Genomic DNA, 12,872 nt, shown 5'->3' with positions numbered 1-12,872 from the left:
GCAAGCGTTATTGCAAACGAATGTTTCGTGAAACACATCAAACATATCGTATAATATCGTGCCAGGTTTAGACAACGTTCTTTGATGTTCCTTCGTTGAATGTCGTACGTACGCAGGCGTCTTGCTAAGAAGATTAAGAGTTCGAATTTGGAACCGTAACGATCGCCCATTCAAACGGGAAATCCACTTACACACGGGAAAGCAACAGTTCTATATTTACACACTATCCCACGTTAATTAGCTAGTTTATGGGTGTGATGCCTGTATGAAGGAAAAGGCCCGGTTTTGGACGAAGCTGTCACTCGGCAGCCACGCTGCGCAATTCCGGGGACAGTAGTAGTAAAATCGCAGCGCTCAGGAAGAAAGAGGAAAAATGATGACATTTGCCGACAATGTTACTACCCCACCCGAAGGGGTGGTTTTTATTCAAACGAGTTTCAAAAAGGAAGGGAAAAATTAACGACCTACGTGCATGGATGCAGGCAGACCGAAGCCGGCGTGTGCGTGTTCAGCCCGAGCAGTCGGAAAATGCAAACACAACATTGCACAACAATGTTTCCATCGGGAAGCGGTGCGAACGGCGACAAAGATGAACACACTCATCACGAAATGTCAATCGCTGGCCATTAGGTAACGGTTTTGGGGAACTAGGAAAAACATAGCGAGTTCCATAAATTTTCCAACTCCAGCAGCTATTTTAATTCCTATTCTTGTCTCTTGCCATAAATTGGGCGTGTGTGTGTGTACGTGTGGGTCTTTTCCCCCGTTCTTTCACGATCGGGGCCGGATGATGACAGTATAATATGTGTGTTTTGTTGAGGTGTTTTGTGCTCGTATGACGGGCGACGATCTTCAAGCGCCTTCCTTCCGTGGAACCCATTAATTTTAGCAGCTTCATTTAATTAGCCATAAATTACCGATCCTGCAGGATTAAATGACGGCAATAATGGACGAAAATGACTAACGGCTTAAGCAGCACCAGCAGCAGCAGCAGCAGCGGGTGTTGAGAGGTATTGTTCCTGTTCAAACCGAAACAGAACACCGAACATGGTTGACGTATAGGGTTTCAACAACCTACACGGTTGTGTATGAGTAGCATACAGCTGCGCTGGATGCTTTTAAAAGTGCGTGTGTTGTTCGATGTTTGACTTCTTGTAAACCGATATAACACGTCAAGACTCATAATAAGAAGAGCATTAAATGGGAATGTCCTCCAAAAAAAAGGTTTTTTTTTATGACAGTGACGATCATTTGTAGCCTCCCCTTGAAATGTGTGTACTATTCACAATCAGTTACAGCTAGGCAATTATAAAACTCGGGAAAGTTAATGCAATAGTTAATTCAAAACACAAGGCTTACGAGTTTAACACGAGTTAAATAAGGTTCAAATAGTTTCCCTAAAAAGAATCCTTAATCCATTAATTGCATACCTTCAGGCGACGTGAGCAATAGGTACAACTCAGTAAAATCACATCTCAAATGTATATAACATGTCAAGAATCACAATGAGTGTACACAAAATCAATCATCATCAAAATCAATGAGTGTCCACAAAATCACAATAAATTATAGCTAAACATTGTAAACCCCGGAATGTATGCAATAGTTTTTTCAAACGTACGAGTTTAAGTAGAAACTAAATAAGGTTCAAATAGAATCCTTGAAAAGGATACTTAGTCGAATGATTGCATTTCTTCAGGCGACGAGAATGTAAGATACTGTCCAGCCCCATTACATTGAGTGAACTTAAACACTCACGCCAAAATCGTCTTCGTTACGACTTCCGCCAACTCAATAACCACATAGCCGCACTTGACGCGAGTTCTCTTACGCGCACGCACCCGATACAGCGACGTGTGAAATTGCAATCAATTTCCGTACTTTAAACGTAAAATATTGGTGTGAAGCCGAGATGGACGGACGGCAGTAGCTTCTACTGCCCCAGACGGTGGCATTTGTTCGACGCCAAAACGCGAAGGAAGTGGTCGGTGGTGTGTGTGTGCAATGCGTGGGCAAAAGTAATTAATCCACTTTTAAACCGGGCCGCTGCCGGTGGGTAACCAAGTATCGGTAAGGTCGATCAAATAAATTTTCATCGAATCAAGCGATCTTGAAGACGATCCGGCGCGCACGTCTGGTCTTGGGCGGTTTAGCGCAATACCGTACCCGCGTTACGCATGACCGGTAAAGTTGAGTGCGTTCTTTGTTTTTATTTGCCCCTCGCGGGTTTTGGTGTGTTGAAGGGAAAATAAAAATTCCAAACCCAGGAAGCAATCTTTCCGCAAGGAGGGGGAAACATCATGACGTGCGTGAAGAACGTCTCTGGCTCTATGCGTGGTGCTGCGTTAGAACTGTTTGGGTTTGGCAACAATCTCATCCGTACTTCATTGCTGACGCTTCCGACAACTGACTTTACTCTATTGGTGGCTTGGTGCGCTTGAAATGGAACATGTATGCCGTGTGCATTTCCTTGTCCGCAACTCCAAAATTGTACCTCAATTCGTTTGCTTCAAGACATTGGTTGTTGCAGCAGTTGCAGCACGCCATTACGGTTACGGTTGACGATTGACAAGACGTGGCGTTTCCTGCGTGCGTGCGGAGTTGTGCAATCGTCCGAAGGAAGTGGGATCGTGTCAGACAACTCAAACTGCAGCAAAATAAGCAGCCATGGGTTACAGATTTAACAGAACCGTATCCATACCGATCCATTTGGACCGTCTACCAAGAATGACACGAAGAGCACGCAAAAAGACGAATGCGGATTTTAATAAACCGCCTCTGATACTGCGATATGTGGTGTGCATCCGGCAAATTCTTGGTCCCGCATCTGTCATATCCGACTTGGTTTGCGCGATGGAAGAAGAAATTGCGATAATGATCTTCTTGCCGGAGTAGCGGCTACATCACCGGGGGCACCCTGATCACGACAAAGCGGAGGAGCTAAAGAGGGAGAGAGAACAAACCGCCCCACTGGTGACTGATGGCGGCGGGTGGCGTCGGTGGCAGTTTGTCATGGTTGGCCCTTCGTCATATACGGTCGGCTATAAATACATGCTTCTATCCGTTCGGTTGCCTGCCGGCATGGACCGTGTACGGGCACGTTCCTTCGGGCACACTACACTGGAAGGCGTACAACCGTACCAAAATTCACCAATTTTCCTCACCAGGAACCGTAGCAGGTCCCGGGTTGACTTATGATATAGCTGACTTGACGGTATAAAATATTACACTCCCAGTACACACCACCTTCGTCGCATCACTGTGCCGAAGGAGCGAGAAAAACAACACTACTTTTCACTGTAAAACCGTACACATCGCACACCGCACACTTTTCACGACCGAAACAAACGTGTGACGTACCGGGCAAAGTGCCGCCATGCCTGTCGGCAACGATCGTGATTGTCACCACCGTGAATCATCACGCGGTACGGTGACTCACTTGAACACGCCGCACGCTTCACTGCACCAAGACGCGACACCAAGGAACGTCTTCCTTTCGTTCTTGCTTCCTTTGTGGACTTGATTCGTCCCGTTCGCTTGGCACAGGGATTGCAAAACCATTCCACAAGGAGCCGCGTGTTCTGATCGTCACCACAAACGGAAAACTTATAGCAACACCTTTATTTTAAAATTAGATAATCACCTTAAAAAAACTACTTTGTGGTTAGTTGCGTTGTGCACCAATTTTCCAAAAGAAAAACTCAACACAAATCGAAAGGAAAAGCGCTCCTTTTTTTGCTTCCTGTTACGATCGCCTCCAAATAAACCGTCCGTATGTTAGGCCGCCCGAAACACAACTGATCCCACCGCACGACTTCGTCATCGTCCTCTCGCACATACACGCACCTACACACACACACACACACGAAGGGGGAGAAAAAGTGGAAAATCCCTCATTGCAACTCCTGGGCCCGGCGGTTTCGTGCGGCGGTGACAAAAATAAATTCCGTAAGCACACCATTTTCTTCACCGCTGTTTTCCACTTAATTTTTAAGCATCACTCCAACACCCAGTCCTGCGCCCACCCGCCACCGGGCGTGATCTACTTGGTCGGGTCGTGCGTGTGAATCCTAACCACACTTTTCACCGCCGAATTTTCCGACGCCGTCTGCAGCGCGACGGGACGTACGCTTGTGCCGAAAACGTCTGTTTATATTTTCCTTATTACTGTCGACACCGTAACGGAGGAGAGGATGCGTTTTTTGTTGTTGTTGTTGTTCGTGTGTAGTTGCTCCGTTTCGGTGTTTCTTTTTCCGCGCATGTTGCTTAATTCATAAAAATCGGCGTAGCACACACACACACCGCCGGGCGCTCGTGCGCACAACACGCGTCAAGATCTATCCTCCACTGCCGGAATACCGGCTCGACATGTGTGTGATGCGAAAAAAGACACTGTTATTTTTTTTGGTTTGGGAAGAAAATATAAAACAAGAATCACAAAACACCGCTTTTTACCACCGATGCTGGACTCAACTGCGTGAGGTTTCACTGCTGCTGGGCCGTACGAAATCGCGCGCAAGGGAACCGCGCCGTCACGCTGCCAGATGGCATCCGTTTCGTTTGAAAGATCCGTTACGAATGAGGAAGGCCACTCCCTGAGAGGACAGAACACGAAAGAACTCCCGGTGCGGTCCCTCGTTCCGACGCAGAGCAATTGCGAGCACACGCCCGCTCGCGAGAAGAACGATCACCACGCGCACTCATCGAGAGAAGAGCTGAAAATTGCATTCCGGTCGGAAAAGCGGCTTTTCAAGCAGCGTGCCAATTGACTTATCGCGAGCCTAATTGGTGGGGTAGATAAGGGTGCTCAGCGCAGACACAGGATCTTCTGAAGCGGAGTGTCGTCGCTAAGTAATAAAAATGGTTGTTGATTGTAATTAACACCGTGATCACCAACAATCGCATTCTAAGCCCGAGCGTACTTGTTGTGGTTGCTATGGTTACTTCATCGATTTGGTTACCAATGTTCCAATCAATGTTTTAAACACCTGTACCTGTCTGGTTGAATTTGGTCCGACAACACACAGCATCCCTTGCAGGCTGTGTAAATATACGGTCTGTCGGCATTTTTCTACCTTCCTCCTGTTTCTACCCCCTCTATCTCTCTATATGCTCATCAAAACATAACCAACACACATAGCCAATCGATAGTTTTCTTCATCTCTTGCTTCGTTCATTAACTCCGCTGTCTGGCAGTTATAGCGTTACAGTGCAGTGCGGTTTTTACCATCACCTACCAGCGGGAAAATTTCTTCATTCGTCCGTGTTAATCCCATTTATCAGCTGTTTTCTCTTCGCAATCTTCTCCAACCTTCGGTTTGTAGCCGGTTCAGCTCGATGGAATTCGTAACAAATGCGTACACCAATACATGCAACCCTCATACACCGTGAACGCTGTAGCGACGAACATGACAATCGAGATCGTCAACGATCTTTACAATTAGAAGCCCTTCGATCGTCTTCGCAGTCGTAACGCTATAGTGTGCCGCAGAGTGCTCTGAAAATGGTAAGAATAGCTGTGCAATTTAAGCATTTCAACTAGTTCATTCCCATTTGTTCCCACTCTGCAGAGATGGTCCGCTTTGTTGGTGGTGGCCGTCTTCGGCGTGTTTGCTTGGTTACCGACACGGGACGCAGCGAAAATTCTGCTTGTTTCGGCCTTTCCTGGTAAGAGCCACTGGCTTATGTTCGAGCACATCGTACACGAGCTGCTGAGGCGAGGTCACGAACTGACGGCCATCACCAGCTACCCGTTGCGAAGGGATGGCACCAACCAAACGGAGCGATATCGCGAGGTTCTGATTGATCCCGTGTACGACTTTGAAGCGAACGGGTTGCCGATGGAGGTGTACTACAAGTCACAATCGTTCGCTGATCCGTTCTTCAAGATGTCAATCCTGTGGAAGCTTGGTCTGGAGACGGCAGAGCACGCATTTGAAAGTGCAAACGTGAAGAAGTTTTTAACGTTCGAAGGACTCGCGTTTGATCTTCTAATTGCGGAGCAGTTTGTACAAGAAAGCTTCCTGATGTTCGCTCACAAGTATCAAGTTCCGGTCGTCACTATCAGTGAGTATGCATGTTGTATCTGGAAATGATTGGTCATCACCTTAATCATAACCTCCTGCTCGCGTACAGATACGCTTGGCCATACGGACTACATAGATCGTGCGTTTGGATTGATAACTCCTTGGTCGTTCGTACCACACTTTATGCTCCAGTACGACGATCGAATGTCCATCGCGGAAAGGGCGTACAACGCGTTCCTATCGGTGTGGGACGCATTTAACCGTAAGTTCCACTATCTACCGGAGCAGACAAAGTTAGCGTTGAAGTATTTTGGAGCCACCGAGGTGTTACCCTCGCTGGAGGATCTCGAGCGGAACGTCAGTGTGGTGCTTGTGAACAACCACATCATCTCCTCACGACCCAGACCACACATCAACGGAATGATCGACATTGCCGGTGTTCACATTCGGGCACCAAAACCACTTCCTCCCGTTGTGAAGGTACTTGTGCCCGAAGTTCAGCGGTATCTGCAACAAAACGTTAGTGAAAATCTCGCTTGTTAATTTCACAGGAGTTTCTCGATTCATCTCACAACGGTGTGATCTACATCAACTTCGGCACCTTCCTGAGAAGTTCCGGAATGCCACCGGAAACTCTACAAGTGTTTCTGGCCCTGTTCCGTGCACTGGCGCAGTACAACTTCCTGTGGAAATGGGAAGCGGACACTATCCCGAACCTACCGCCGAACGTGCTGCTGCAACAGTGGCTCCCACAGAATGACGTCCTGGCGCATCCCAACGTGAAGCTGTTTGTGTCTCACGGGGGAATTTTCGGCACGCAAGAGTCCATCTACTGGGCCCGCCCGATACTGTTCGTACCGTTCTACGGCGATCAGCACCGTAATGCGCTCAAATTTGAACGTGCCGGCATCGGGCTAACACTTCAGATTATCAACGTTACGGTGGAGGACTTCCGGTCGAAGATTGAGCGGATAGTGCAGGGTGCGGAGTTCCAGCAAAACGTCAACCGATTGTCGGCCATCTTCCGCGATAATCCAACCGATCCGCTCGAGGAGGCAGCGTTCTGGATCGAATACGTGATACGACACCGCGGAGCAACACATCTGAAGTCAGCCGCTGTGCATATGCCCTGGTATCGGTATCTGCTGTTAGACATCTTGTCATTGACCTTGCTGGCGGTTGCGACGGTGGTTTGGTCGGTGAAGACACTGCTGCGCAGTGGTATGGCACTGATAAAACCACACCGTGCAACCAAAGTCAAAGTCAAGTGACCGAATTTTGGAGTAGTTCAAGAGCGACTTGCGTTAGCCAGATAAGCTACCCCCCTCTCCGATAATGGTCGTGTGTTTACCGAGGCATTGGTCGGATACAAATAAAATGTGCTGATGTGTGAGTGAAAATACATTTCCACAACCCCGTTTCAACCCTATGCTGTTGTATGCGATAATCGAAGAAAACCCTTGTCAGGTTGACTGTGCATAATTTATCAGTAAGCCATGCCGTACCGCTTAGCATCATGCTCGACGTGGTTACCCGCGTCTCTCGGGGGGTGGTGTGTTTCTCGAGATGGATTGCATCCGCGCGCGCGATGCGTTCATTGCTCACGTTCGACTGCTTTTGCTCGCTTGCTCTCGTTCTCTCTCGCCCTCTCTCGGGCATTCTCTCGATGTGCGCGGCCATCAGCACGATACGCGATTTAGCGCTAGAATACTACGCGCAGCAGCTGCATCCATCCGGCGGTCGATCCGGGCTTCCCAGTAACGGTACGGCCAACAGCCGAGAAGGATCGAAAAAATTTGGAACAGTGTACGAGTCGCGGTTCGCACACACCGCCACCGATCCGTAAGCGTGTGACACGTGGAACAGGCGTCCCCTGCCGTGGTTCGAATCTATTTATTCACCACGAATCCTCGCACGGTCGATCGGACGGACACGGTCCATCCGGATTGTAACGGCCAAAGATAAGTGGTTTCTCGCGCTGCACGCATCAACAGCCCGCTGATTATCAACCATTGCTTCGTGATCAAGCCGTTAATCAAGGTGTGCAATGAGACTCGACTGCAACGGGGCCACATTGCATAACGGATGAACGAGTGCCCCAAAAAACAAAATATCTTCCCAAAAATTCATCTCCCCCTTCATCCCGCCACACGTTGCTACCACCCAGCAGTACCCAGCAGTAAAATCTTCCCTGCTGTGCAAACGATCATCATCGGCGGACACGTGAAGTGAGGTTTTGTCTCTGTTTTAACGATCGGTTTACGTCCGAAACGTGTGTGCGGGGCTGCCAGGTGTGCGGCTGGGACCAGGCGCAGAGGTGAAATAAGTTTGCAAATCGAAAATGGTAAGCAATTTCCCCGTCGGTTGGCTACGCGAATTGGTTGCGCTGCTTAATAGGTAGCCCCGTGCTTCAAAATGTTGACATTAAATTGACCTACGAATTTACGCTTACCGGGAGCTGGTAATATCTCGAAGGTACCCTGCTCCCCCAATCAAATACACTCGACACCCATACATGCAATTACAACACATATCGGAACTCGTCACAATGGTGATGATAAGGCAGTAAATAATCAATGCGATCCCGCGCGGTTGGAGCCGCGGCTAGATCGAATCGGTAAACGAGTTGAGGACGCTTGGCGCTCGGAAACGCTGGTACCCTAACTGCCACACACCGCAGCAAAACACTGCTGTGCGGTGTGCGGGTTTGGCGAAGCATTTTTCAATTCCCACTATAAATAGGAACGCCCTGAACAGGCGTTCCAAGTGCCAAGTTCATGCGGCGCCGTACGGGTAGCCGGAGACACGGGGCGCGTGGGCTTCTCTGGTAAACATTACGAATATTTTTAGGCGAACGATCCCCACACCCGTGCCGTATTATCGCTTCTAAGGTTCTTCTATTTTGTTTTCGCTTTTCCCTATTTTGATTATGATGCCGGTATGCTTTATTTGTTTTTGTTGCGATTTTGATTTTGATTTCGCGTTGCACCACCGTCACTGGGGCGGGAATCGGTACCCCAAATAAAGTGGCCGCTAAAGATGCCACTCGCCACAGTTGCGGTACGGTTATTGAATGCGGTGCGGTGAAGATGTAGCAAAGATACACTTGCCCGATTCTTACGAGTTTTGGACGATTAAAAATAGTTTAATGGCGGCGTTGGGGCAGTAAATGTAGGCCATCGCCTTCCTTTCGTGCTGTGTCTATTCCAGTGGATGGTGGAATACATCCGCCGGATGGTATACGGGGGGGACAAGTGTGAGTCCGAAGTAAACAACCGAAAACTGACCCGAACCATTCTGACTCGGTTTTATTACACGCAACTGTGCCAACCGTAATGATATGAGGATAATCCCCCACTGAATTTAGAGTTGCGTCATCCGAAGTAAACCTGTTCAGTTCGATCAGTTCTTTGTAGGTGAAGGAACGAAATTCGTTCGTAACCTATCCTCGAATGTAACGTAGGTGGAGCGATCTGGAACGGCAGGTTGAGCGAACTACCCTCTGAGTATAGGAACATTTATTGAGTGACTTATAGGAATTATAGTGGATCGAGTGAACTATATGATCGAGATAAGGAATTAGAGCCAAAAGAGCGAAAGAACTATACCGTTCGTTCAGTTCTTCAACAACAAACGAACCAGTTCGCTCAAGTTCATACGAATCTAATGAGTTACCCAACCCTACCCGAGTTCCGTACCAGCTTTAGTTAATTTTTTCTACTGCCAGAACTAATTGCCAATGGAACTATTGATGGGGTGCGGTAAAGGAATGTTTGGTCAAAGGTACTGGCTAGTTGCCAAGATGTGTGGATTTTGGCACGTTGGCGAGCAAGGCCTAGATGGGCTGATCTGTTTTCTCGAGTGTGTATTTGCAGCAGATTGTCCAATCAAATCTGAAACGACAAGCTCTGTCTACTACCATGGATCGATAGCTTATAGAAGTGTTGTACCTACTTGCTATTACATGTTGTAATACAATCCAGCTCATAAATTCATCAACATCCGGTAGCATCTTGTTCCACTGCTGCAATATCTGTTCCCGATTGCAGCAGTCATTCGCACTGACGAGCTCGTAACTAGGCTGATTTATGTATTCACTGTGTGCAGTGTTTGACTCTCGTCTACTCCCACAGCATTTCCGTATACTGTCCTACATCATCGGTAGCGCATTTGCATTTACCGCCCTCTGTCCGCATGCCGAATGTGGCAAGATACTGTTCCTGGTGCCCTTTCCAGCTCCATCCCACTGGCTATGGATAGAACATTTCGTAAAGGAATTGCTATCCCGAGGGCACGAAGTAACGGCCATCACTAACTTCGCCATGAAGGAACCCCATCGAAACTATACCGAAGTACTGATCGATCCACCTTATGACATACCGTACTACTGTAAGTATTCCTCGCCCATTGAGAATTCCCGGTAGTGTAATGTTGTATCTGCTCGTTCAATTGCAGTTCCCGTGTCGGACATATACGAATCGAAGTACAACAGTGATCTGAACAATCTGTTCCTTTACTGGCGGGTGGGCCTCTCGACGACACAGTACGCACTGGAGAACGAAAACGTACAACAGTTTATCGAGCAGGATGATACCGATTTTGATGTGATCGTCTCGGAGCAATTCTACCAGGAGGCATTCCTGATGTTTGCCCACAAGTATCGGGCACCGATTGTGACACTCTGTAAGCGGAATCTAGCAAGGAAGGAGCTCGCTTCTGAAGTATGTTAAACAATTCCGTTTCATGTGGTTTTTTTTTAAGGTACACTGGGTCACGCTAATCATATTGATCAAGCTATGGGGCTCGTCACGCCATGGTCATTTGTACCGCATCCGGTGCTACTGCTATCCGACGATATGACATTCTCTCAGCGTTGTTACAATTTTTGGATTTCGCTTGTTGATCTGCTGATACGCCAATTCTACTACATCCCCCAGCAGAACAAGCTGGCCCAGATACATTTTGCGCGGATTGAAGGTATAGTACAAGCGTACTCTTGTTTTGTCAATCGTGATATTGCTGATATGTCGATCTTCTAACACCGATTAGGTCCTGAGCTGATGCCCTCGATTCAAGATCTGGAGAAGTCCATCTCCGTCATATTGGTAAACAGTCACCTGTCAACGTCACCACCACGTCCCACCATTCCGGGTTTGGTAAATGTGGCCGGGGCACACATTAAGCCCGCAAAAGAGCTACCCGAGGACATTAGGAAGTTTCTCGACGGTGCCAAGGAGGGTGTCATATTCTTCAGCCTCGGCTCGTACATGAAGAGTGCGGATATGCCGAAAGATAAAATGAAGGCGTTTCTGGAGGTGTTCCGGAATCTGAAGCAGCGAGTGTTGTGGAAGTACGAAAATGAAGACATTGCGCGGTTGCCGAAGAATGTGATGGTACGGAAATGGTTACCGCAGAGCGACATTCTCGCCCATCCGAAGGTCGTGCTGTTCATCACGCACGGTGGCATGTTTGGCAGCCAGGAAGGCATCTATCGTGGTGTCCCGATGCTGTACATACCGTTCTACGGTGATCAGCATCGTAATGCGCTGAAGGCGGAACAGGCCGGCTACGCGTTAACGTTGAACTTCCAGGAAGTGAACGTCATAACGCTGGGGTCGCGCATCAACGAACTGCTCACCAATCCTACGTTCATGAAGCAGGCTAAACGCGCGTCGGACCTATTCCGGGACAATGTGGTACCGCCGATGCAGGAAGCGATGCACTGGATCGAGTACGTGATAAGGCACAAGGGTGCGAAGCATCTGAAAACCAAAGCCATCGAGCTAACCTGGCCACAGTACCTGATGCTTGATGTGGTTGGGTTCGTTACACTAGGGTTCCTACTACTGGCGGCCATATTTTACAAGGTGGTCGGCCTCTTCCTAACGCCACCAAAGCCGAAAGCAAAACCAAAGACTCGCGACACAATGCTCGGGATGAGAAAGCCAAAGTTTAACTAAAGCTGCATATTTTATATTCGAAATAAAAATTAATGCTACTGTATACACTCTGGAACGAATTGGTACACGCTATTACTTGGACAATCTTCACCAACTGAAACCGTTCTTCACACTGATTGAATTTCTCTAGACTCTTCCGGATCAGGGCGTGGGTTGTGTTCCAAGCTATACTTAGCCATCACTTCGTACAGCAGCACCTCCAGCATGCCGTTGGTTCCGCTAGCCAAGTCGTTCATCATTTCGTCGTCCAGATAGATGTTCAATCGGTGGAACACCTTCCGGTTAAGGGTCTGCCAATTGTCCCGCTTGCTACGGGTAGCATTACATCTGGTGTAGTTGTGTAGATCGACCATCTTCGGGTAAAGATGCTTTATGATTTCCGCTACCAGCACTAAGAAAAGACAACACAAAATGAAATTAGCTACTGCCGTGCAAGTACACAAATTCACCGTGAAACAAACCTCCATCCGAAAGGTCTCGGTTGATGTTTTTAATTTCCTTGGACAGGTTGAAATTTTTTACCCAGCGATAAACTTCTAAAAGTTCTTGCAATGATAATCGAATGGGTTTCTTTTTGTATGGCATTTTTGAAGTCTTTCTGACAAAATAGCTCCCTCTTTTTTTGCTAGATGCTCTGTAAAATCACTCCGTGCTCTAAAAAATCCTTGCTACTATGATTACGATGATGTATGGAGTTACTCGTTTTCGTACCAAAATTAACAAATAGTGAAACAACAATGTCATCATGCCATCGCTAAACTGAAAAGGGATTTTATAAACATTATTTTACATTCCAACATACAATGCATGCAACGCAGATTAAATACTCCAAATTCTCAGGAAATCCCCAAAAATAAGCTTTCGCTTTGAAGCATCTTTCTTAACG

At 47.7% G+C, this 12,872-nt stretch overlaps 2 protein-coding genes across 2 annotated transcripts; one reads left to right on the top strand and one right to left on the bottom strand.

Moving 5' to 3' along the window:
• The first annotated feature begins 2,980 nt into the window (after positions 1–2,980).
• Positions 2,981–12,019, top strand: LOC128300678 (uncharacterized). Its single transcript, XM_053036833.1, has 8 exons — positions 2,981–3,214; positions 5,571–6,066; positions 6,136–6,506; positions 6,578–7,247; positions 10,113–10,415; positions 10,482–10,709; positions 10,788–11,003; positions 11,076–12,019. The coding sequence occupies exons 1-8, from the start codon at positions 2,981–2,983 to the stop codon at positions 11,984–11,986; spliced, it is 3,429 nt and encodes a 1,142-aa protein (XP_052892793.1). The 3' UTR covers positions 11,987–12,019.
• Positions 12,020–12,093: 74 nt separating this feature from the next.
• On the bottom strand, positions 12,094–12,571 carry LOC128300675 (sperm flagellar protein 1-like). Its single transcript, XM_053036829.1, has 2 exons — positions 12,448–12,571; positions 12,094–12,377 (listed from the first exon to the last, which is right to left on the bottom strand). Exons 1-2 carry the CDS (start codon positions 12,569–12,571, stop codon positions 12,094–12,096), a joined length of 408 nt encoding a protein of 135 aa, XP_052892789.1.
• Positions 12,572–12,872: the final 301 nt, after the last annotated feature.

The sequence above is a fragment of the Anopheles moucheti genome, chromosome 3 (genome assembly GCF_943734755.1).
Source record: "Anopheles moucheti chromosome 3, idAnoMoucSN_F20_07, whole genome shotgun sequence".
Taxonomy (NCBI): domain Eukaryota; kingdom Metazoa; phylum Arthropoda; class Insecta; order Diptera; family Culicidae; genus Anopheles; species Anopheles moucheti.
This window is presented reverse-complemented; position numbering and strand designations above follow the sequence as displayed.